Raw genomic sequence first — 22,870 nt, 5'->3', positions numbered from 1 at the left:
AAGAAAGTATTTTATCATTCAGTTTCCTCAACAATAGTTCTGCTTTGTTCTTTCACACAACTTGACATAATTTCAACTGTAAGACATTTTATGCAAATATTATGTGGTTATGATGACAAAGGCACTGAGTCGAATCACTTTTGTGTATAAGGCCCCATGAGACGCGTCACAGCTGGTGATTTTCACAGTCTGACACACACAAGCGCACAGACGAACGCTGAGATGCACTTCTGTGAACACAGCGCTTTAATGATACACGTTTCACATTCCACTTCAACATATACCTTGTATTATTGACACACACTCCCCAAACAAGTCTGGCACACACTCGCCCACGAGCTCGAGCCTCCTGCGGGGCAGGGGAGAGAATGAGATGAGATCAAGCTTGTCTTTCATGTGTGATATGAGGGCTTCCCTGCCAGCTTCCTCTTTGGGAGGCTGGGATGTTTCTGTCACACACAGGAAATGGCAGTGGCTCCAGTGAGGCCCTCCTACTCTTTTCATCCACAAATACCAGCTGACATTTACTGCTGCCCCTCACACGCAGCTGGTGCGTGAGCGTTACGTCCGAGGCTGTGTTTGTTTCTGGCCTGACAGGGGAAATCTCCAGTATGGCTCATGGCCCGCAGAGAGCCATCTCAACAAACAGACTGACAGCAGCCGCCGCATCCCATCGCTCCCTGTGCACACATTGCAATGAGTTTTTTTAAGCTGTGCTATTGCAATTAAACAGTGCTCTATCTCAATTCCCAAACACCCTTTGCCTGAAAGCCACTGAATAGCAGACATTCCCCATGACTCGCAATAAAATACCTTCAATCTTAGCTGAACTATAAGAAGAAAATCAGGCTGGCATAAGCAGTGTTTGCTTTGGACAATGTTCTGCCATTCGTGTGGATGTTATTTTGGCATGTACCACCTACCAACAAATGCAATCAATCCATTGAGGCTCCACCTCACACCTTGCAGGACTTAAAGGATCCGTTGCTAATGTCTTTGCGCTAAAGACCACAGGAACATTGAGATGCCTTGTGGAGTCCGTGCCACCTTTAGTTTGCCCACAGAATTAAATTTCACAAAAGGTCTCATAACCAAACTGAAGCCATGTGTAGTCTGATGCCACTTTGTAAAGCCATCTTAATGAAGCTTTGTTCACTTGGATTTCCCATAGTTTGAGCAGTTGGCTTTCTTGTGGATGGAGCGACAGAAGTCTGGGGGGAACTACAGTCGCTATCGTGCCCAGACCGAGAAGCACGTGGTATTGTGTGTCAGCTGTCTCAAGATAGACCTACTCATGGACTTTCTCAACGAGTTTTTCGCTCACCCCAGACTGCAGGTGGGTATGTGTGTGCATATGTACACTCACACTTGTAAATGTGTGTACATTCATGCTAATTTGAGCTCAGACAGCCTGCTGTGTGCTGGTTAATCCTCTTCAGGAGCGCTGGAAGCCGAGGTTCTTGTACTAGGATTAACTGAACATCAATTTAATTTCACCAAGCTATTTATGTGTGAATGATCCGGGTTTCTTTAGCTTGCAGTGTCTGTCTGACCCCATTTTTCACTAAGTTGAGCTCATCATGTCCAGGACTACTATGTGGTAATCTTATGTCCCGCTGAGATGGATGTCCAGGTGCGAAGGATACTGCATATCCCGCTATGGGCTCAGAGGGTCATCTACCTGCAGGGATCTGCCCTCAAAGACCAGGACCTAATGAGGGCCAAGTAAGACCTGCTGAGTAAATGTATAAACAATGCTAGTCACCTGAAGTGAAAAAGGACTTCAAATTGAAAAGGGGATTTTTTTAAAACTGTACTTGCAGATAATAGAATATCAATTAACTTTATAATAATGTCAAATTAAAAGATTTACTTCGAAGTAGTTTTAAAATCATTATGCTTGTATAACATTTTACCATGCTTTAAAGAAGTACACCTATTTTTATGTTTTGACTGATATACTTAGACTTGATAATACTTTTAAAGTTAATATATTTTAAATGCAATAAATTGCAACTTCATCGTTGCATCATATGTTGTTACAAATATCATGGTAAATATTAGTTTAGTTCGGCCGATCGTTAATGCGCATCTCGTCAGTAAAGCCGGTTCTCTAATCAGCTGTAAATTCCATGTTTTACATTTGAAATTACATTCATTTATTTACAGGACACCACAATCACTGCAAAGTTCAACAGAGGTTTTAAAAGCAGTGTGTAGCTTATATTTTTGCTAATACATTTAAGTAAAAAAATTAAAAATACTAACCCTAAACTAATAAATGTATACACTAAATTGTACTCTATAGTACTCGTTGCTTAATGTAAAATGTGTATTTAGTCCTAATCATGAAATATGTTAATGATCTTTTAAGGTAGCAAGCTAACAGCTTAGCATGGTAACTTGGCATAGCATGATGGTGGCGTAACCGTATTTCTCTCTTATTTACCCTTCCTTTTTCCCCTGTTATGGAACCTGACCCTGTTTCTCTGGCCTCTTTTCCTCATGATTGACTGCAGGATGGATGATGCCGAGGCCTGTTTTATCCTAAGCAACCGATTTGAAGTGGACCGCTTTGCCGCTGTACGTTCCCCTCCAACTCAATTTTCTTACCTTTTTTCCATTCTGCATTTCAACCCTCTCATTTCTGTCCATAAAATAAGAAGCAGTCATTTCAAACATATCCAGTATTAGCCCGTTTCTCTTTCACTCTTTGGCATTCTCCCCACTGATCTCACATTTTGACAGTTCAACGTGAAATGATTTATCCTGAAGGCAGTTGTAAGTGATGTTTGAGAATGTAGTTTGGATGCCTCTCACGAAACCTGTCAAGAAAATATCATTTCAACCCAAAATCAAAAGAAATAATCACTAAATATATTTAGCATCAGGAAAAGGAGGTCTAATTTGCATTGTGGCATTAATTCCCTTCTCCCATAACTTCAATTACCTTAATACAAAAAAAAAATAATAATAATAATTACTGTATTATAGAAGATATATTATGCAAATGTGATATTTGATGTATTGCCTAATTTAAATTATAAATACAGTATAGCTCATTTGAATTCTCATTTAAATTACTGAAGCAATCATCTTTGGAGAATAATTAAGAAAAACTCCAAAGTAAATGTCTGGAATGTGGTGGGGAAAAAAGCTTAATAATTTTACACAGAAACAATGCTTTATATAATAGTATTTTTTGTTAAAATATATAATTTGCGGAATTTTGTGACCTCTACATGTTTTAATGAGATTCTCCTAGTTGTCAGGCACTTTAGATGTTAATTTCTCTGTAAAGAGGGTAATGGCTGGTACGTAAGAGCAGACACTATGACTAAGGGTATACTTCTGTTCATGTGCTTCCCGTTCTCTGTTTTTCTTTGTCACAGGACCATCAGACCATTCTTAGGGCCTGGGCCGTGAAGGACTTTGCCCCAAACTGCCCTCTCTACGTGCAGATCCTCAAACCCGAGAATAAGTTTCACATCAAGTTCGCAGGTCAGCGTGCAAATTGTGTTTCTCTCAGGGATGCAGGTGTAGATAGTGTGATATTCGATGCACCTCGTACGTGTGAGTGTGTTGAGAGGCAGCCGATCAGCCAATCTCCTTCCCTCTGAAGCTGTGTCCTTCAACACTCAACCCACTTTATTTCCCTCTTCAGTTGTGGAAATGTGGATAATGCTTTTTACTTTCCTGGTCCTCCCGTTCCCAATGTCTGCTGTAGTGTGGAGGCCAATGTTGTTCTTGTTACATGGACTAGAACCTAGCAGTGAAAACAGTTATAAAATAAAAATGGGGGTAGTGTGGAACACTACTGTTAAAAAAGGTCTGAGATCAGGAAGTTTTTTTAAATACTTTTATTCAGCAACAGTGAATCAAATTGGGATTTTGAAAAGTCATTGTCAGATTCTGGAAAGTGCAAGTAAAGGCATTAATAATGTTAGAAAATATATAAATTGTGTTCTTTTGACATTTCAAAGATATTTCGAGCTGCATTACCTGAGAGCAAGATGGTGTGCCCAGCATGTGGTGGCGGCGCTGGTTTTAGGGTCAATGAGAAGGCGGCGGATGAACGGACAGGATGAGTCAGTGGCTGAGACAGCTGAGCTTTACCCAGAGATCAACCACAGATTGCACACGATCACACAATCTGTCAGTCGAACCCAGAGATGCTGGGTTCCTGCAGCCTTGTCAGTCAGTGCCGTGACGCTAGAATTCATGACCCAAATGTAATATATGCAAAATACATCTTCATTTGTGGCGTAGTAACACCTTGATTCGCAAATGTTTCAATAATACTCATTGTTTTGGATGCGTCTTTTGGCTGGTACTTGACCCTTGTAAAAAAGAAGTACATTAATATGTGTATGGAAATATTAAGAATAGACTTAAATGCAAAGTGAATGTAATGTTTTGGGACACAAGTTAATTACAGATTAAATTAAATAGAATTAGTTAACTTTAGAGTGTGTTTTTGACCAACGCAAGTAGAAATTACTTCTGTTGTCTTTGAAATATGATTCCTGTTGAATTTACTGACAAGCATTAATAGTAAACTAAAATACACTTTAATGTCATTTTTATTGAAACTTGTATTTCATGTACTTAAAATATTTGTAATTACACATTTGTAACTCCTTCGTCAATGCTCGACCACCGTAGTGACAACAGCCAATCACATACATTTTTCCAGTGTTGCCTGAATGCGATTGGCTAGCGTCTGTACTAGAGTGTTTGCATAAACGCGATCTAATAGTTGCCTGAAAAGTTGAACATTTCTGCCGCGAGCTGTTCCACAATTCAGACCACAAACAATTAAGCACACTTATTTTTCTCGAGTGTATTTGTGAAGCAGTGTTTAAATCTTTAATCGCTTGAATCAAGTGATTAAATCGACAAAATACGATGATCCTTTAACACACATAGAATGGCTTATTTTTTTTTTTTTTTTTTTTTACACAAAATAAAAAAATATCAATTTAAATATTGGCAAATCAAAATTTGGAGTAATTCATATAGATTTGTATGCTGTACCCCCAAACCCCCCACCCCCTCCCTCCCAAAAAAAAGGAAATCTGAATCATTTAAGCAGTCGGTTAAAATCATTGCACACACTTTCCCAAAAGTATGATGCCTCTGATGCATTTGCCAAATGTTTGTTTTATCTTCTTTTATGTGCCGCATGTCAGCAGGATTATGAATAAGACTGTGCTTCTTTTATTGAGAGTTGTGGCTGAAAGGACACTTGCGATATATATACTTATGTTTCATATCAGTCAGAGGTGGTTGTCCCCTGTGGGCGGTATGCCATCTTGGTGGTTTACAGAGCGCTTGCTTCTTGACAGTTCGGTGGAACACATCAATATGCAGTTTTTCTATGCATGGCGGGCATGTGGTGACAATGCCTGGAATATATGCACTAAGTGGCTGAGTGGGTGGTATAAATGAGTACAACTGGAGACTTGACTTCAGCTGCACAAATAGCTTAATCGCAAATTAATGTTCACATCAATGTAACAGAAGCTCACAGAGTGGTTGGACTGAGGAGAAAAGCATTTCGTTCACATCTCTCACAGTTATTCTGGGACTTCTGGAGCGCTGTATGTTTTGTTTGACTTTTGCTGCGTTAATTGATTTTCTTTTCCTCTCCGTGGGCATGTTTGGAAATAGTAACTGGCCGTTTTCCTTCTTCCTGTTCTGCACTGTGTTAATGTGGCTATATCAACAGCCAGGTCATTCATAAGCATAACCAGCATGCTGCTTTAATTAATGCTAATGGCAGAGAAGTGGCACTGTTGTTACCGTCTTGCTGGGGTTCACAGATTGAGCACAATCTCTCACTGCTGCACTCCTCGAACGGGGATGAAAACGGCAGCTTTAGAGAAAAAAAAGAATCTAGAAAACAATTATCACAGTGCTCTAGCCTGCTGTGCCACGGCCCTGCTTCATTCAAGGTCAGCGTGCGCTTTCCGAGACCGCTGGAAATGAGGGAGTTGGTGGAGGAGGAGATGAAGTGGTTGAGCAGAAAGGGTCTGCATGAGGAGGAACAGAGGTCTTTAATTCACCGTTTGATCTTTATGAGTGAATGTGCGTCTTCAAGTGCTGCCTCCACTACTTCAGTCTGACAAGGAGAATAATTCAAAGAACAAGCTTTTTTTATTTATTTATTAAGTTTATCAAGTGAGACAAATTATATTGTTTAATTAATAGCCTAAAGACATTTAAAAAAAAGAACAAGCCTTATAAATGATTGATTAACATCAATAAGCAGAATCGGTTTATTGGCCAGGTGTGTTTGTTGTGGCATTGACAGTAATTTACATACACAGTATACAAAATACAGAATGTAGATGCAGACAAATAGGTAACAGTTTAAAGGGGTCATATGATGCGGAAGTCTCAAATCCAAAGAGATGTTCTTCATAAATGTTAAGAGTCCACCATGCCCTCCTTAAACAACTAATTCAAACACACCCGCAGATGTAAGTAAGTACATGTTTTATATTTAAATAATTTGCCACTGATGATTCAAACGCGAGTTTTGAGCAGTGAAGAGTAGCCCTTGTTTGTCATATCTCCGATCACAAATATGATATGCAATCACAATGTTCAAATCAGTGTGTAAAAGGACAGTATAAGTCACTATAATCAGTAATTATGTCCCCACTAGATGCAACAAATGGCTCATTTATAATGGGTTTTAATGTTTTTTGTCTTTTCGCATTGGGACACGGCATCACAGTATGTGAAGGGGCCTTACATTTCTGTCACATGCTCGAGGTGTTCGGCCAATCACAACGCAATGGATAGCTGGACAATCAGAGTACACCTCGCTTTTCAGACCAATGAGCTTTGTAAAAATCGACACATTTCAGGAAGGCGGGGCACAGAGGAGAAACAATAATGTACATTATGTGGAAAAAAATAATAAAGTGTTTTATTTTTTTTACTTAATCCACATTAAACACATTGCATTACACCAAATACAGAACATAATATTATTTTTAGCAGCATCATATGACCCCTTTAAAAAACTATGTGTACAAGCTGATATTTACACTGGTAAAAAGGGGACAGTGTTGTTTGTGCAGGATTATAAATATGGATTATATTAAAAGTTATAAGAGCAGAAAAATAAGTGGGCACATGGCATAAATAATAATAAATAAAAAATAAATAAAGTCATACATATTGTGCTCAGTAGAACTCTTTGCAATATGTGCAAGTCACATTTATTTATGTCATTCATTTAACCCCCAAACAAAGGAGCAATAAACAACAAAATAAAAAAGAAACCATTTATTTATTTATTTATTTATTTATTTTCAGCCATAACTAAGAACAAATAGCTAAAATAAATAGATAAAGCAATGTTTGTCAAAACAATATTAGGTTAATAACGTTAGGTAGCAAGAAAATAAATAAAAAATAAAATAATCCACATGTAATAAACAAATCTCCATATTCATCGGGAAGAAGGAGGCGGGAACCGGCGCACAATCAAAACTCATTTTAATAATCAGAAATAAACACAAAACAGCGCGTCAGCCCCTAACGGCGACTGACGCGCACAAATAAAAGCCAAACACATAAAATAATATCCCAGGCCTGGTCCTCTCTCGTCCTTCACGGTCGTCACTCCAGTTTTATATCCTTCCATCTCCTACGTGGGACTCAAGACCGGCGGTGGGGCGCAGGTGTAGCTCATCTTCAATCACTACACCTGGCCTCACTCCTCGTTCCCACGCCTCTCGGCCTCGCCCCACTCGCCACACCACAAAACCTAAATAAACAACATATAGATAAAACAATGCCAAGCCAGACTATATACTATAGAAAACAATAAATACATCAGTGAATGTCTATCAAAACAATACTAATTAAATAACCAGTATATTAAACAAGGGAAAAATATATTTTATGTGTGCCAGTAACATAATAAAAACATAAAACGTAAACATTTAGTAGACAAAACAATGCTTATCAAAACAATACTAGATACTAGACAAAAAGTACAAAATACAAGCCTAGTCCTCTTCTCCTTGTGATTTTCCTCATTTCACGATTTTACCTTCAATCCTTCTTCGTGCCTTTGCCTACGTATTCCTCTGAATTGACTCGGGTTATTCAAACAATCGGTGCATTCTTCTCTCCTTGGGCAAGGAGTGTGTTTGAATAGATGTCAGTAAAATCCAGCTATGGTTGTGTCAGTTGTTCCTGGCCTGTTGTATAAAAGACTATTCATATAAAAATGTAGTACATTTCACATCATTTGTGCAATGCTAAAAATGGTTGCTATTTTCTTAAATCCACCCTGTGAGAAAAATAACACTGTACTAGAGAAACATAATAAATTCCGAGCATACATTTGAACACATCCACCCTAATAAACCAATAATGGCTCTGCCACTTCCCTCTCAATTAGACAAAACAAAGAAGCAGAAAGCAACAGGATGAGGAAACAGTCAGCACTCCTATTTATTTCCGAATTATATCAGAAGCCTGCCGTGAGAGGAACACAGGGTTTTTAATAAGCCACCAAGCCTAGAGGTGATGTCTAAATCCTCTGATGAACAAAAAAAGGAAAATCTCCAAAACAACCAAAAATAGACCAAAGGAAAAGGACTGGTGAGGCCCAGAGAGACATTCCTCAGAGGAGCAGTCATGCTGAACGCTTTACCAAAAATTCTGTTAAAAAAGTCTTTTATGCCTTTTTTGTTTGTTTGTTTGTTTTGAGAGTGGTTTTCTGTCCATTATGTTTTGACTTCGGTCCAACCCTGCACTGAAATAAATTGAAGTTAATGGTATAAACATAGCCGAAATGCACATCTGGAGTCAATGCTAATGCGATTTTATTGACTAATTAGCAAATGTGTTTTCACTCACAGCTAACAAGCCACATGAAAATAGTGCTCCATCCGTGAGACAAGTCATTAGTGCTGTACCTGCTATTTTTACTCCGATGAATGCATTATTTTATTTTTTTACATTATTATATGCACACTTAAGTATTATTAAACGTCCTCATATGCCCTCAGATTTTTCAGTTGTGCTAAACTGTCCGTCTCTGTGTGGTTTTCCGGTACATTGGCTGGCATTTAAATGGCAGTGAGGTCTAAAGCGGATGTGTGTTCACTCGGCCGTTTAAGAGGGCAGCTGTTTTGAGCAGGGGAGTTCAAGAAGCATGAGGCGTCTCAGGCGATGCCTTATTTCACACTCTGTTAATGGCGTTGAGAGGCTCTGACCCCTGCGATATGTGTCTTTAAAATCAAATTCAAGGAACTGAGATGTGCAAATGGGTTAGCAATACTAATCAGCAGGGAGGAGAGTTTCAATTAATGTTCTGCTGGGATTGCCTCTCTATATTAGCAGGGTTCTTATGGTCAAACATATCAAACTGTGATTTGATTTCCAGGCTTGGAAAAGTCTAATGTTTATAGATTACCGTTATAAAGTCTGAGGTATATTTTTATTTTATTTTATTTTATTTTATTTTATTTTATGTATTTATTTATTTTTAAAGAATGTAATACTTATTAATACTTACAATATATACATTTAGAATGTTACAAAATATTATCTTTTGAACTTTCTATTCTTTAATAGAATCCTGGAAAAAAAAAATGTATCATGATTTCCACAAATCTATTAAGCAGCACAATTGTGTGAACGATTTCTGAAGGATTATGATAATGGCTGCTCAGCTTTGCATTACCGGAAAAATTTATATTGAAATTATAATCAAATAGAAAACCATTTAACAATGTAACTTAAACTGTTTTTATTAAATAAATGCTGCCTTGTTAAGCAAAGGAAATGTCTTTCAGAAACATGGAGAAAATCTCACATACCCAAACTGGTGTATGTTGGTTTAGATGTTAAAATAAAATAAAATAAAAATGATAATGCAGAAATGAAAAAACTAGAATAGAAATTTTCATCATACATTTTAATGGATGTCAATGGGGCAATTCATTACACTAGAATAGTAAAAGTATACCGACAATTCATACATTACATATTTTAACATTAATTACTTTGATCTCACTACTAAAAGAACAACCTAGACAACATTACAGCTCAAATAACACACATTTTCACACAAAAAGCTCTTGAACAAAAATACAAGCTGCATTTTTATGCTTTTAAACCCTTCTGTCCCATCAAGCGTTGTGCATGCTTATACAAACTTAAGGAAGAATGAAATCATTTTCTCTGGTGATCAATAAAATATCAATAAAGCTTAGCTTGTATTGAACATTTCTCCATAATGAAAACCCATTCCATGATAAGAAATCTGAGAATGAATATTCCTCCCATGTGTGTTTATTTTGCAGACCATGTGGTTTGTGAGGAAGAGTTTAAGTATGCCATGTTGGCCCTCAACTGTGTGTGTCCTGCCACCTCCACCCTGATCACCTTATTGATTCACTCCTCTAGAGGACAGTGAGTATGAACATCCCTGTCATATTCATTCATCCCTAGTAGCCAGGCTATTGACTACAGAATTTCATCTAGTCAGATTTTAGCTTATGAATTGTAAGTGACCAACCATATTTGTGTGCATTGTCATCTGAAATATGTATTTTTGAGTGCAGTGTCACTGAAACATCCACTGTCTGGTATTAAAATAATGGATGTGAATAGCATGCATTAATGCCTGTCCACTTTTTCAGCAATGCTGGTTCTGGAAGTATTTTTTCCATTAGGTAATTTGAAATCAGTTTTTGTTATAAGCCTTGGATCAAATCAACCAGCTACGAAAATTTATCTGAAGCAAAAAAAAAAAAACTTTGAAAAAGATACAAGGCTGTACTTAATGGCTTTTGTAAACTACACCCCACTAAGCATTACGAAGAAGATGGTGAAACCTCACAGACTCAAGTACGTCATTTGAAGTGCTTCAATCATTGTCCTTTTGGTGGACGGTTTTGCATAGAACTCTGGGTAATGTAGTTTTTCATCACAAATTCCGCTGTAAAAAATATTTATTTTTAATTAAGTTAGCATAGCGCAAACATTTTAACAAAACTACATACCATTGATTAAAAGTATAGTTCACCCCAAAAAAATTGTGGTTGAAACACATGGACTATTTTAACGATGTCCTAACTACCTCTCTGGATCTTGAAAATGTCGGTTGCATTGCTGTTTATGCAGGATCAGAGAGCTCTCGGATTTCATCAAAAATATCTTAGTTTGTGTTCTGCAGATGAACGAAGGTCTTGAGGTTTTGAAACGACATGAGGGTGAATAATTAATGACAGATTTTTTTTATTTTTTTTTGGGTGAACTATCCCTTTAACAACCTCAAAGTTCAGAAAATATCTGTTTTTAAAGGTGTATATACATTATCGTTAAAAATCATTTTTCCTTTGGAGGAAATGGAGGATGTTTTTACTTCCAGAACCTGAATGCTGCACAAAGATGATGCCTAAAGTAAAACCCAATGCTTGTGCCGCTCCATGCATACATGTAGACGAGATGCAGGACAGATCTTTAGAGTCCTCATTCGTTGAACCATCCGCGTGTGTTCAACTGTTATATTTTTTATTATCAGAACAGTATCTTCAGAGGCCTTCAAGCAGCGAGCAGGCGCCTTCCAGCCCCTCAACAGGTCAGACCCACCGACTGTAAAATATTGACTCAAACACATCGATACACACAGCAGCAAAGATCCCATAAACTGTGAATATAACTCTGCGTCATGCGTCCTCGTCTCTTCACCTCCTCCATCTTAACACTCCTCCACTCCCTCTGGTTCTCACCTCCCCTTCATCCTCCCAGCCCTTCGCAGGGATGTCAAAGACACATCAAGTGGTTTTTATTTTCTCTGCCCGTCTGTAAGAGACAGTGTTTTCCCAAGCTGTGAATACGTGTGAAGGACATGTCAAAAAAATAGTTCACCCAAAATATTAAAATCTGTCAACATTTACTCACCCTCGTATATGATTTACTTTATTTTGTGAAGCATAACGGAAGAAATCTGGAAGAATTTCCATACGGCTCTTTTCTATAAACTGGAGGGGAAAAAAATTATAAATAAATAAAAAATCTGTGAGAGTATCATGCAGGGAATTCTAGGAATGTTAATCTATGTTTTGTCTCTGTAAATTCTGCAATGATTTGTTCTTTTTCACTTCCAAGAACCGTCATTTTAACTGTATTGTACTGTAAAATTGCATTAAATGTATGTAATTGCATCTATTTACCGTAGTATGGAAACGTACCTATAACCAATTAGCAGGTTCTTACTGTAGCATTTTTACAGTGTACAACAAACCAGATGGTTTATGATGTCAAACTCCTAATTTGCAATTAGTAATGGAGTTGTTAAATATGGGGCGCGATTATGGGATTTAAAATATGGTCATGAAGAATAAGCCATCAATATGAGTTTTATCAATACTAAGAAACAGCCAATGTTCTAGTAATATGATTACTTATAATCAAAGTTAATAGTGAGAATTGGTCCTTAAACTAAAATGTAACCAAACTTTATTTAGTCAACTTCATGTCTTTAGTCAACTTCATGTCTTTTCAAAACTGTATAAATTGCATTCATCTTCGAAACTGAGAGATTTTTTGTCCCTCCATTGAAAGTCCTTTGCACCTAAATGTTAACACTTCAGAAAGTTCATAAAGATGATGCAAAACTAATCCGTATGGCTTCCTTTTACCATATTTGATTAGCTCTATGTATGTGCATTGATCAATGTTTAAATGTGATTAAAAGCCTAAATTGAATGTGTACGTCATGTAAAACTATCATGTTTTTCAGAAATTTTGGGATTGAACCACTTGATTCATATGGATTACTTTTACAATCTCCTTATTAACTTTTTAAGATTTAGAGTTTTGTTGTAATAGACTTTCAGTGAAAAGACAGAAACCTCTCAGGATTCATTAAAAATGTATCCTCATTTGTGTTTCAAAGATGAACGAAAGGTTTGAAGCGACATGAGGCTGAGAGAATGATGCCAGAATTTTCGGTTCGTGTGAAGTATCCCTTAATTTTTTTTGGAAAACATTTTCAAAAGGTCATCCATCTCTATCTAGGGAAGGCGGTGCTGGCTCTGTCGACCAATGGCAGCGCATGTACCGGCGGTGTGCAGCCAATGAGGTCCACCACATCCGGCTGGAAGAGAGCAAGTTTTTTGGAGAATATCAGGGAAAGAGTTTCACTTTTGCCTCCTTTCATGCACATAAGAAGTAAGTCTGGATAAAGATGCAGTGAATCACTGTTTTCATGCCAGCAAACACATTGTCCATTGTTTACTCACCCTCAAGGCATCCTAGGTTTATATGAATTTCTTCTTTCAGACAAATCCAGCGGGAGTTACATTAAAAATGATCCTTGCTCTTCCAAGCTTTACAATGGCATAGGCGTGTGTTTTTGTTCAACAGTCCAAAAGTAGTCAAATAAAGCATGCACATCCATCATAAAGGCCTGCTGTAGCGAATTCCTTTTTGGGTGAACTAACTGTTTAACTGCTGTGGCAGATACGGCGTGTGTCTGATCGGGGTGCGCAGGATGGACACGGCCAACATCCTCCTAAACCCCGGACCCTGCCACATCATGGGAGCTTCCGACACCTGTTTCTACATCAACATCTCCAAGGAGGAGAACTCGGCCTTTGTCAGGGGCCACAGAGAGCCAGTCAGGGGCCCGGGGGGCGACTCCAGAGGGGTCTCGCAGACAATCTATCATGGCCTCACTCGACTACCAGTGCACAGTATTATAGCCAGCATGGGTTAGTCTGTAAACTCACAGTTTCATTTCAATCATAAACGTTTGCTTGATGTACTCTAATAAGAAAACCAGACAATTTCATTTTTATTTGCAATAATCTGTATATGCGATTGTCTGCTTTTCTTATCACACATACACATTAAAGTCAGCATGAAATGTATAAGCATCCTGTCTGTTTTGTCTGACTAAACTCTGCACCTTTTATACAAACAACTGCAAGCTCACGTTCTTATCTGCCTTCATACAATTATCAATTAATGGACAGAACAAGGTCCCACCCCACTTTTTGTAATTATTATTATTCATAATAAAAATAAAAAAAATGCAATTAATTAAAATATAATATATAAGTAATTAAGTAAAATATATGATTTTCTCTAAGGTATATATATATATCTTCTTTGGTAGTACATTTGGTTCATAAAAATCCAAATCAATTATTATTTATATATATATAGTTTAAAATATTATTTGGTAGTATCTTTGGGTCACTTAAGTAATTTATCATTTTTATTATTATTATTATATTGAGAAATATTAATGTAATTATATTCTTATGGAGCTTGTCATTGTGGTTATCATAAATAGTGAACAGTGAATTATTTTCACTGTATGAAAACTTTATTTTAAATAATTCTTTGCTGATTAACAATCAAATTATTCATGTTAATTTTTCATAATTTCCCTAAATACTACATAATACAGTAATGTAATTCAGTATCAGTAGAACACAGAAACTCTTGATCTTTACTGTGGACTTGAGATAGATGTAGACATAAAAAGAGAAACACATTTTTTAAATTGCATAATTTCAACAGGGTTTTCTGTTGACACAACGTCCCATTTTAGTGCAATATCACCATCTAGTGAAAAGCACTGGAACTCAGTTCTGCCGTATCTTGCACTTGAGAGGTTTGATTGAAGGTGCTGTAAGCATTTGGAGGCGATCTGCTGATTTACACCTTTTTTTCAATCACACTCCCTTCCTCTAAAACTCTATCCTCCTGAGAAAGTTACTAGATTTTCACAAAATATTAAGAAGGCAGACATATTTATTTTACATAAATTTGTGCTTATTAATAATGTACAATAGATGTGAAATGTGCATTAAGAAAATTAATAAAGTCAGGTTTTGGCTTCCTCTAACTCACGAATGTCTTTGGTCTTCTAACAGGCACGGTAGCCATAGATCTGCAGGACTCCAGTGACAGCAGTCCAGAAGGCTCGGGCCCGCCGGCTCTGGGCAGTGGGACCGTGAGCAGGACAGGCTCCAGGACGGAAGTGGGCGGCTGTAACACTCTAGCGCCGCCCGCCATGAGTGGCTCAGGGGAGGAGAGGAGACACAGCATCGCCCCCGTCCTGGAGGTGGTAGACGGGGTGCACAGCGCTACATTTGACCTGCTAGGGGACCAATCGGAGGACGAGGGAGGAGAGGAAGGGAAAGAGGAAGAGGGAGAGGAGCAGAAAGGCCAGTGGTGGGGAGCACACTGCGAGTGAGTCTTAGATCATGCGGGACCAGGTCCTGGTCTCCAGACCAAATAAATGTGGTTTTGGTCTAGACCTCGTTAGTCTCATAAAGCCAGACGTTTGTGACTATTAGCATAAACTCTGGTCCACTTTGCAGCATATTTTGGCTGTTGTTATTTTGGAATTGACTGAAGTGTGACAAACCACTGTTTATGTTATTTATAATTTTGTTTATAGATTTTACAACAATCACCAGAATTTTTAAATTAGAAAGTACTGATTATATTGGAGATACATTGCATTTGATAAAAAATTTTTTTAAAACGGTAATACTGTGAAATATTGCTAGTTTTAAATAACGTTTAAATTGTAAAAAAAATAAATAAAAAAAAATAAAATTAATTAATTAAAATACAATTTTAAAATTAAAATACATTCCTGTGATGTCAACACTGAATTTTCAGTGCTACCATTCAGAATTGTTTTTATTATTTTTTTTCAGTAAAGACACATTACATTTATCAAAAGTGATGGTAAAGACATTTATAATTTTATTATAATTTTATGTTACAAAAGATTTCTGTTTAAAATAACACTGTATTACAGTTTCCACAAAAATATTAAACAGCACAACTGTTTCAAAATTTCAAATTTCATGAAATTTATTTCAAAAATTTCAAAATGTGATTTCTGAAGGATCATGTGACACTGAAGAATGGAGTAAATTCAGCTTTAATCACAGGAATAAATCTAATAATAATTTACTGTTTATACTGCATTTAAAATAAATACAATCTTGTTGAGCATAATACACTTCTTTTAAAAGCATAAAAAAAATTTACTGACCCGAAACTTTAGAAAGATAATGTAGATATTTTCTCACACAGATGGGTCAAAGGCTACCCTCTTAATTCTCCATACATCGGCAGCTCTCCTGCCCTCTGCCACCTCCTGCAGGAGAAAATGCCATTTTGCTGTCTGCGCCTGGATAAGGTGAATGTCTGCATCTCTTCAAATCTTTTATATTTATATGACAGTTCACAGAAGCTCATCAGCTGCACCCTCACAACACAACATCCTAACAGCAGATTATCTTCTCAGGCTTGTCACCATATGCCCTACGAGGACGCCCGCTCATACGGCTTTAAAAACAAACTGATTATCGTGTCCGCAGAAAGCGCTGGAAACGGCCTCTATAACTTCATTGTGCCGCTGCGGGCGTATTACCGGCCCAGGAAAGAGCTCAGCCCCATCGTTTTGCTACTGGAGAATGTGTGAGTGTCCTAAAAATAGAAACATTAGGGAGTACAGCCTTTGCTTTGTATTTATTATGACACATAATCATTGTTTTTACTGTAACAGAAAACTAATATGGGGAGATTCATCGTCATATAATGCAATCAAATGTAATAAAACTCAGAGTCATCTTGTTTTTTCCTAATTGGATGTACACTGGGGAGCAGCTGCAGGCTGGATTTCATTATTTAGATGCCCCGGAGCAGGGCGAAGTGGTGTGATTTTTATAGACATTGGGTCAGTTCCTAAAATACTTGGAAAGAGACAACTGAGACCGACCTTGCTAATTCATTTTGCATGCTTTCGCAAAGGCATCGCCTCAGATTCTCAATGTCTCTTTCTGTGCTGTTTACTAGACCTGAGCCAGACTTCCTGGAGGCCATCTGCTGGTTTCCTATGGTTTTCTACACAGTTGGCTCCATCGACAAGTAAGAGAAGCTTTGCTTGAAGCTTGTATAAAGTCATTCACATGTATGTATCACTGTATACAACATTTAGTTCTAGTGATTGAGTTTGAATGCTGATAAACAGTCCAAAAGCACTGGGAGATTTTTATTGTCGTATCACTTCATTTTCTTTGTTTGTTGCAGACAGACACTCAGTCGGTACATTAGTGAGGTTTATTTTAATTTTTTCAGTGACCCAATCTGTAGGTTACATCAGTAACCATCAGCAGGTGGTGACAAGTGTCTATGAGTGAGTCATTAAATCATTCATTCAGCCAGTTGGTTCAAACACACTGATTCATTCAGAAACAAAACTAGTGACTGGCTGCTCACATACTCTCAAAGTACTATGTAGTATGAATGTGTGTAGTGTGAATGTAATCTGGAAAAGCTAGTTAAAGGGATAGTTCACCCAAAAATGAAAATTACCCCATGATTTACTCACCCTCAAGCCAAACTAGATGTATATGATTTTCTTCTTTCTGATGAATACAAGTGAAGTTATATAAAAAAAAAATGTTCTGGCTCTTCCAAGCTTTATAATGGCAGTGAATGCTAGTCAAGATTTTGAAGTCCTAAAAAAGTGCATCCATCCATCATAGAAAGTACTCCAAACAGCTCCGGGGGGTTAACAAATGCCTTCTGAAGCGAAGCAATGTATTTGTGTAAGAATAATATCCATTTTTAAAACTTCTCTAGCTCACGTCATATTCACAAGAGAGTGTCGTTTTAGATGATGTAGGCGTAGCATAAACTGGTGAGAATAGGCTAGTCTCGCGAGAACCAACTTTGATTTATAGAAAAGGAAAACCAGTCTCCTCTTGGCTCATATCAAAATAAAAAATTCTATAAATTCATCAAAAAATATATACATATACATATTGTTTTTTTAACAAATCCTTGTTTTGTTCTAGTTCGTGACTGGGTTTTGCATTAACACTCTCATCTGCGTTTCTGCGTTCATCACTTCTCACCTAGTCTCGCGTACAGACCTTCGGACGCATGGCTGAGGTCTGAAATCTATGGCAGCTCTCATTGGCCAAGGCCTGCCCATAAGGCCATATGACAGACATGACAAACAACCAATCACAGTTTGTTTCGTTTGGCATCACGTTTCGGGGTGTGGAAATGTCGCCAAAATAATAAAACAGTGAATTGCTGCAAACTTTAAATATTTCACATACTTTTTTAAATTCCAGTGTTTAGTTGATCCTGATAAGCACTGGTTGTCACCGTTGTTAACACTAGGCTTTCTTCTTTCATGAGGGGGTATGGCATCACGTCATAATTATTTCCAGGTGAAACATTAAAGAACACGACACACATGTCTCCCGGAAATCCTTTAGAATACAACCATTTAGATGACGACTTCGACAGTCCTGAAGTGTTTCCATTTTTGTATCCCATATGCATCAGACGTTTAGCCAACGGTCAGTGGGCGTGACTTTTGGGGCTGAGATTACTTCTCACCAGAGCTTATGCTACACCTTCATCTTATGTCATGAAACACCACTCTCTCAGGAACGCGCATTCAGCAGCTAGCAGAAGCTAGTGAATACAGTTGATGAAGTTTTAAATATGGGTATTTTTCTTACACTAGCTCATCAATTCACTGCAGAAGGCCTTTATTAACCCCTGGAGCCATGTGGAGCACTTTAGATGGTCCTGCGCTAGCTGGTTATGAGCTAGTTCAAGCTGGTTATGTGCTAGTCCTTAGCAACTAGCTCCTGTTCAAGACAAGCTCAGGACTACCGTATTTTCCGGACTATAAGTTGCACTTTTTTTCATAGTTTGGCTGGTCGTGCAAATTATTTATCAAAATTAATTTGACATGAACCGAGAGAAATGAACCAAGAGAAATGAACCAATAGAAAACATTACCGTCTCCAGCCGCCAGAGGGCGCTCTATGCTGCTCACTGTGCTCAGTGCTCCTGTAGTCTACACTGAAAACATAGAGCGCCCTCTTAAAGTCCAGTGCGACTTATATATGTTTTTTTTCCTCATCATGACGTATTTTTGGACTGATGCGACTTATACTCAGGTGTGACTTATAGTCCGAAAAATACAGTAGTTTATACCAGCTTATAACCATTTCATGACCCACTTAAACCAGCTCATGACAAACTAAGGACCAGCTTAAACCTCAAAACATACCTAAGCATCATACTGTATGCTGTCCATAGACAATCCCCTCATAGAAATTGTGGTCGAAAATGGTCAAAATTTAACAAAAGAGACAGATTTAAACAGCAAGCGTACAGGGGAATGTTTCTCTCTCGTCTACTTGTGATCCTATCAACCAAAATGCATTTTAATACCAAGTTGTAAACAGGTCCTTAAAAAAAGTATTATTGAGCAAGGGTTAAGGAAAGGTATGAATCTGGAAACCTGTTTGAAAACAGTCATTATGTCTTAAATCTAGGAATACCTAAATAAAGTATCTTTACAGGCATGAAGGATTATCAAAATATTAGTTTTTGTTCATTAATTCACTGCTTTTTTCAGTTCTGTTGTCTGTAGTTTAAGTGTCTCTGTGACATTTTACCAATTTCTCAACACTTTGTGTGTGCAGTTTGGATAGTCTTCTGCGTTGTGGCGTGACGTTTGCTGACACCATGGTTGTGGTGGACAAAGAGAGCTCCATGATCGCTGAGGAGGATTACATGGCTGATGCCAAGACCATTGTTAATGTTCAGACGCTCTTCAGGTAGGTCCTTCCACGTGTACGTCTTCAGCTTGAAACATCTGGGGACTTGACACTCTCTCCTCGCTGTTTCTCAAAGGCTTTTTCCAGCTCTCAGTATCATTACTGAACTCACCCACCCGGCCAACATGCGCTTCATGCAGTTCAAAGTGAAAGACCACTATTCTCTAGCTCTCTCCAAACTGGAGAAGGTGAGACACGAATACAGTACAGTATAAAACACATTTACCTTTTCTAAACAGTCTAATATTACTTGATATCTCATCTTTTGCTCCATTTGTGCTGTAGAAAGAGAGAGAGAGAGGCTCTAACCTGGTGTTCATGTTCAGATTACCGTTTGCAGCTGGGAAGGTGTTTAGTGTCAGTATGTTAGACACTCTGCTGTATCAGGTAACTACATTGCAGGTGATCCACACATGACTAAACTATAGGTTTTTTTTCTTTCTTTCATTATGTAAATACGTAATGAAATTAATATAAATAATATTGACCATACGCTTTCGCACATACTTTGTCTCTGGCCAAATACAAATATAAATGTGATGTGTGGGAAACCATTTCAGGAATTGTCATACTGAGTGACTGTGATTCATGCTTTAATAATTGTTCATGTTTGTATTTTACATTTTTCACTGCTATAATTGATATACAAACACATTTATGCTTCCAAAAAAAAAAGTTCCTTGTCAAATTACAGTGTCATAGAATGAGCTAAGCTGATTTTCCAGTATTGACAAGCGATGAAAGAATGGAAGTCATTCATTTCCATTGGAAAATAGTACAGAAGCTGCACTGAGTTCCAATCAAATGCATAGGATGTGCAATTTTCAGATTTCAATTTAATTTAATTTAATCATAACTCTGAACACAATGTCTTGCCAATTTACCAATATTTCTGAACAATATTTATTATATATAGCCTATATACACTACATTATTACTGATACTCCTGTGGGCTGCTTTTCCAATCAATGAGTTAAAAAGTCTTGAAGCTCTGCCTCAAACTCATGAGTCAATGAGTTTGAATCAATCTGAAGAGGAAATGTAATTTAATTCCTTCCCATTCTCATCACTTATACTCAACAATAGCTATTGAACACTGTTCCTCAGATAACTTTCTTTCACATCTATTTAATATGGAGTCTACCCTGCCCCTCAAGGGTCACAGAATGACTGAAATACTTGCAGATTCATTAGTGTCTGATTTCATCTTTTGTATGTGTTTCAGTCCTTTGTGAAGGACTACATGATCTCCATCACCAGACTGCTGCTAGGTCTCGACTCCATGCCTGGATCTGGCTTCCTGTGTGCTGTGAGTGCACTCACTCAAATCAATATGCCAATAATGATAGCGGTCATAATGAAATGTATGATATTGATGATAATGAAGATGATATTGCCCTGAATGGGAAGTCATGGCCTAATGGTTAGAGAGTTTGACTCCTAACCCTAAGGTTGTGGGTTTGAGTCTCGGGCCGGCAATACCACGACTTAGGTGTCCTTGAGCAAGACACTGAACCCCCAACTGCTCCCCGGGCGCCGCAGCATAAATGGTTGCCCACTGCTCCGGGTGTGTTTTCACGGTGTGTGTGTGTGCACTTTGGATGGGTTAAATGCAGAGCATATATTTTGAGTATGGGTCACCATACTTGGCTGTATGTCACTTCACTCACTTTTCTTTTTTCTTTTCACTTTCATGTTCCTTCTAGATGAAGATCACAGAGGAGGATTTGTGGATTCGCACTTATGGCCGTCTTTACCAGAAGCTGTGCTCGTCGACAGGAGACATTCCCATCGGCATCTACCGCACTGAAGCGCATAAACTGCCCGTCTCAGAGGTACCTGCTTGTGCATCTTTCCATCATTTCTTGCTATTAATCCGTTTCGATGGAGGAATGAGTCCACTGTGTGGTTGTTTCAGTCTCAGGTGTCCATCACGGTGGAGGACTACGAGGATACGCGTGAACCGCGCGAGCCTCTGCTCTGCCGCTCCGGTCTTCACCGTAACTCCACCTCGTCCGAGCCTCCCTCCTCCTCATCATCACAGGCCGTGGACCACCCGCTCCTGAGGAGGAAGAGCATGCAGTGGGCGCGGCGGTTGAGTCGTAAAGGTGGACGGGGGTCCAGCGGGGCCAAGGGAGTGGGGAGCGCCGCCGAGCGCATCAGCCAGCAGAGACTCAGTCTGTTCCGCCGCTCCGAGAGACAGGAGCTCAACGCTTTGGTCCGCACACGCATGAAGCACCTGGGGCTCTCCCCATCTGGATTTAGTGAGTGTGCACACCGCTGGGTGATACACTGTAGCTAAAAATATATTGCATATCTAATATCTATGTAAATCAAAGGTTTTGATGATCAAATGTGACAGTAAATACATTTATAATCAAACAGATGATTTAAACGCTTTTTTTTATTCATAAAAGCAAGGGAGTAAAGGGATTGATTTCCACAAAAATATTAATCGGCATAACTATTTTCAACTTAAGAAATACTTCATAAGCAGGGAACCAGCATTTCAGAATGATTTCTGAAAGATCATGTGACACTGAAGACTGTAAGTAATGATGCTGAAATACAGCTTTGCATCACAGGAATACATTTCATTTTGAAATATATTCAAATGGGAAAAAAAATATTTAGAATTTTAATGATATTGCATAATATTAATATATGTTTGGTCAAATAAATGCAGTCTTGGTGAGCATTGGAGACTTTAAAATATGAAAACAAACTTTTAAACAGTAGTGTACATGTAGCAGTATAAAAGAACATAACAATAATTATTGTAATAAAATATATTACATTGTTTTCTGATCCTGATACTCTGAGCTTGATACTTCCTTCAGTTCAGTTTACAAAATGAATCGTCTGTTCCCATTCTGTATGTTTATAGTTGTGTTTAGATTGTAATTTATAGTCCTTTGTCCTGCTCTTCTCATGTTAGATGGGATGACAGACCAGGGCAACAGACTGTCTTATATTCTTATCAACCCTTCACCTGACACACGCCTGGAGCTCCATGATGTCGTGTGAGTACAATGACATCACAAGATAACATTTTAAGGCATTTTGGCATGATAGTTTAATGCAAAATTTGTGCATGCCATATATTTTTATGCTTGTTAAGAGTATTGTATTCGGTTCAGGAAACACTCATGTGGCTGTTTGTGCAACAAATCTGGACTGAGCACAATGAATGTGGT

The 22,870-nt window shown here is 38.0% G+C and overlaps 1 protein-coding gene across 1 annotated transcript in view; it reads left to right on the top strand.

The window, feature by feature from the left end:
• LOC113067688 (potassium channel subfamily T member 2-like) overlaps nucleotides 1-22,870 on the top strand; it is a 62,077-nt gene that overhangs the window by 37,032 nt on the left and 2,175 nt on the right. The window contains exons 11-29 of the mRNA XM_026240082.1: nucleotides 1,172-1,336; nucleotides 1,589-1,725; nucleotides 2,520-2,583; nucleotides 3,393-3,501; nucleotides 10,341-10,449; nucleotides 11,564-11,620; nucleotides 13,063-13,215; nucleotides 13,507-13,757; nucleotides 14,931-15,249; nucleotides 16,111-16,216; nucleotides 16,325-16,497; nucleotides 16,876-16,947; nucleotides 19,539-19,673; nucleotides 19,750-19,861; nucleotides 19,959-20,060; nucleotides 20,899-20,982; nucleotides 21,380-21,508; nucleotides 21,592-21,937; nucleotides 22,612-22,696. Coding sequence (XP_026095867.1) covers nucleotides 1,172-1,336; nucleotides 1,589-1,725; nucleotides 2,520-2,583; nucleotides 3,393-3,501; nucleotides 10,341-10,449; nucleotides 11,564-11,620; nucleotides 13,063-13,215; nucleotides 13,507-13,757; nucleotides 14,931-15,249; nucleotides 16,111-16,216; nucleotides 16,325-16,497; nucleotides 16,876-16,947; nucleotides 19,539-19,673; nucleotides 19,750-19,861; nucleotides 19,959-20,060; nucleotides 20,899-20,982; nucleotides 21,380-21,508; nucleotides 21,592-21,937; nucleotides 22,612-22,696 — 2,708 coding nt within the window. The remainder of the gene's footprint in view (nucleotides 1-1,171; nucleotides 1,337-1,588; nucleotides 1,726-2,519; nucleotides 2,584-3,392; nucleotides 3,502-10,340; nucleotides 10,450-11,563; nucleotides 11,621-13,062; nucleotides 13,216-13,506; nucleotides 13,758-14,930; nucleotides 15,250-16,110; nucleotides 16,217-16,324; nucleotides 16,498-16,875; nucleotides 16,948-19,538; nucleotides 19,674-19,749; nucleotides 19,862-19,958; nucleotides 20,061-20,898; nucleotides 20,983-21,379; nucleotides 21,509-21,591; nucleotides 21,938-22,611; nucleotides 22,697-22,870) is intronic.

This window comes from Carassius auratus, linkage group LG28B (genome assembly GCF_003368295.1).
Source record: "Carassius auratus strain Wakin linkage group LG28B, ASM336829v1, whole genome shotgun sequence".
Classification (NCBI taxonomy): domain Eukaryota; kingdom Metazoa; phylum Chordata; class Actinopteri; order Cypriniformes; family Cyprinidae; genus Carassius; species Carassius auratus.
This window is presented reverse-complemented; position numbering and strand designations above follow the sequence as displayed.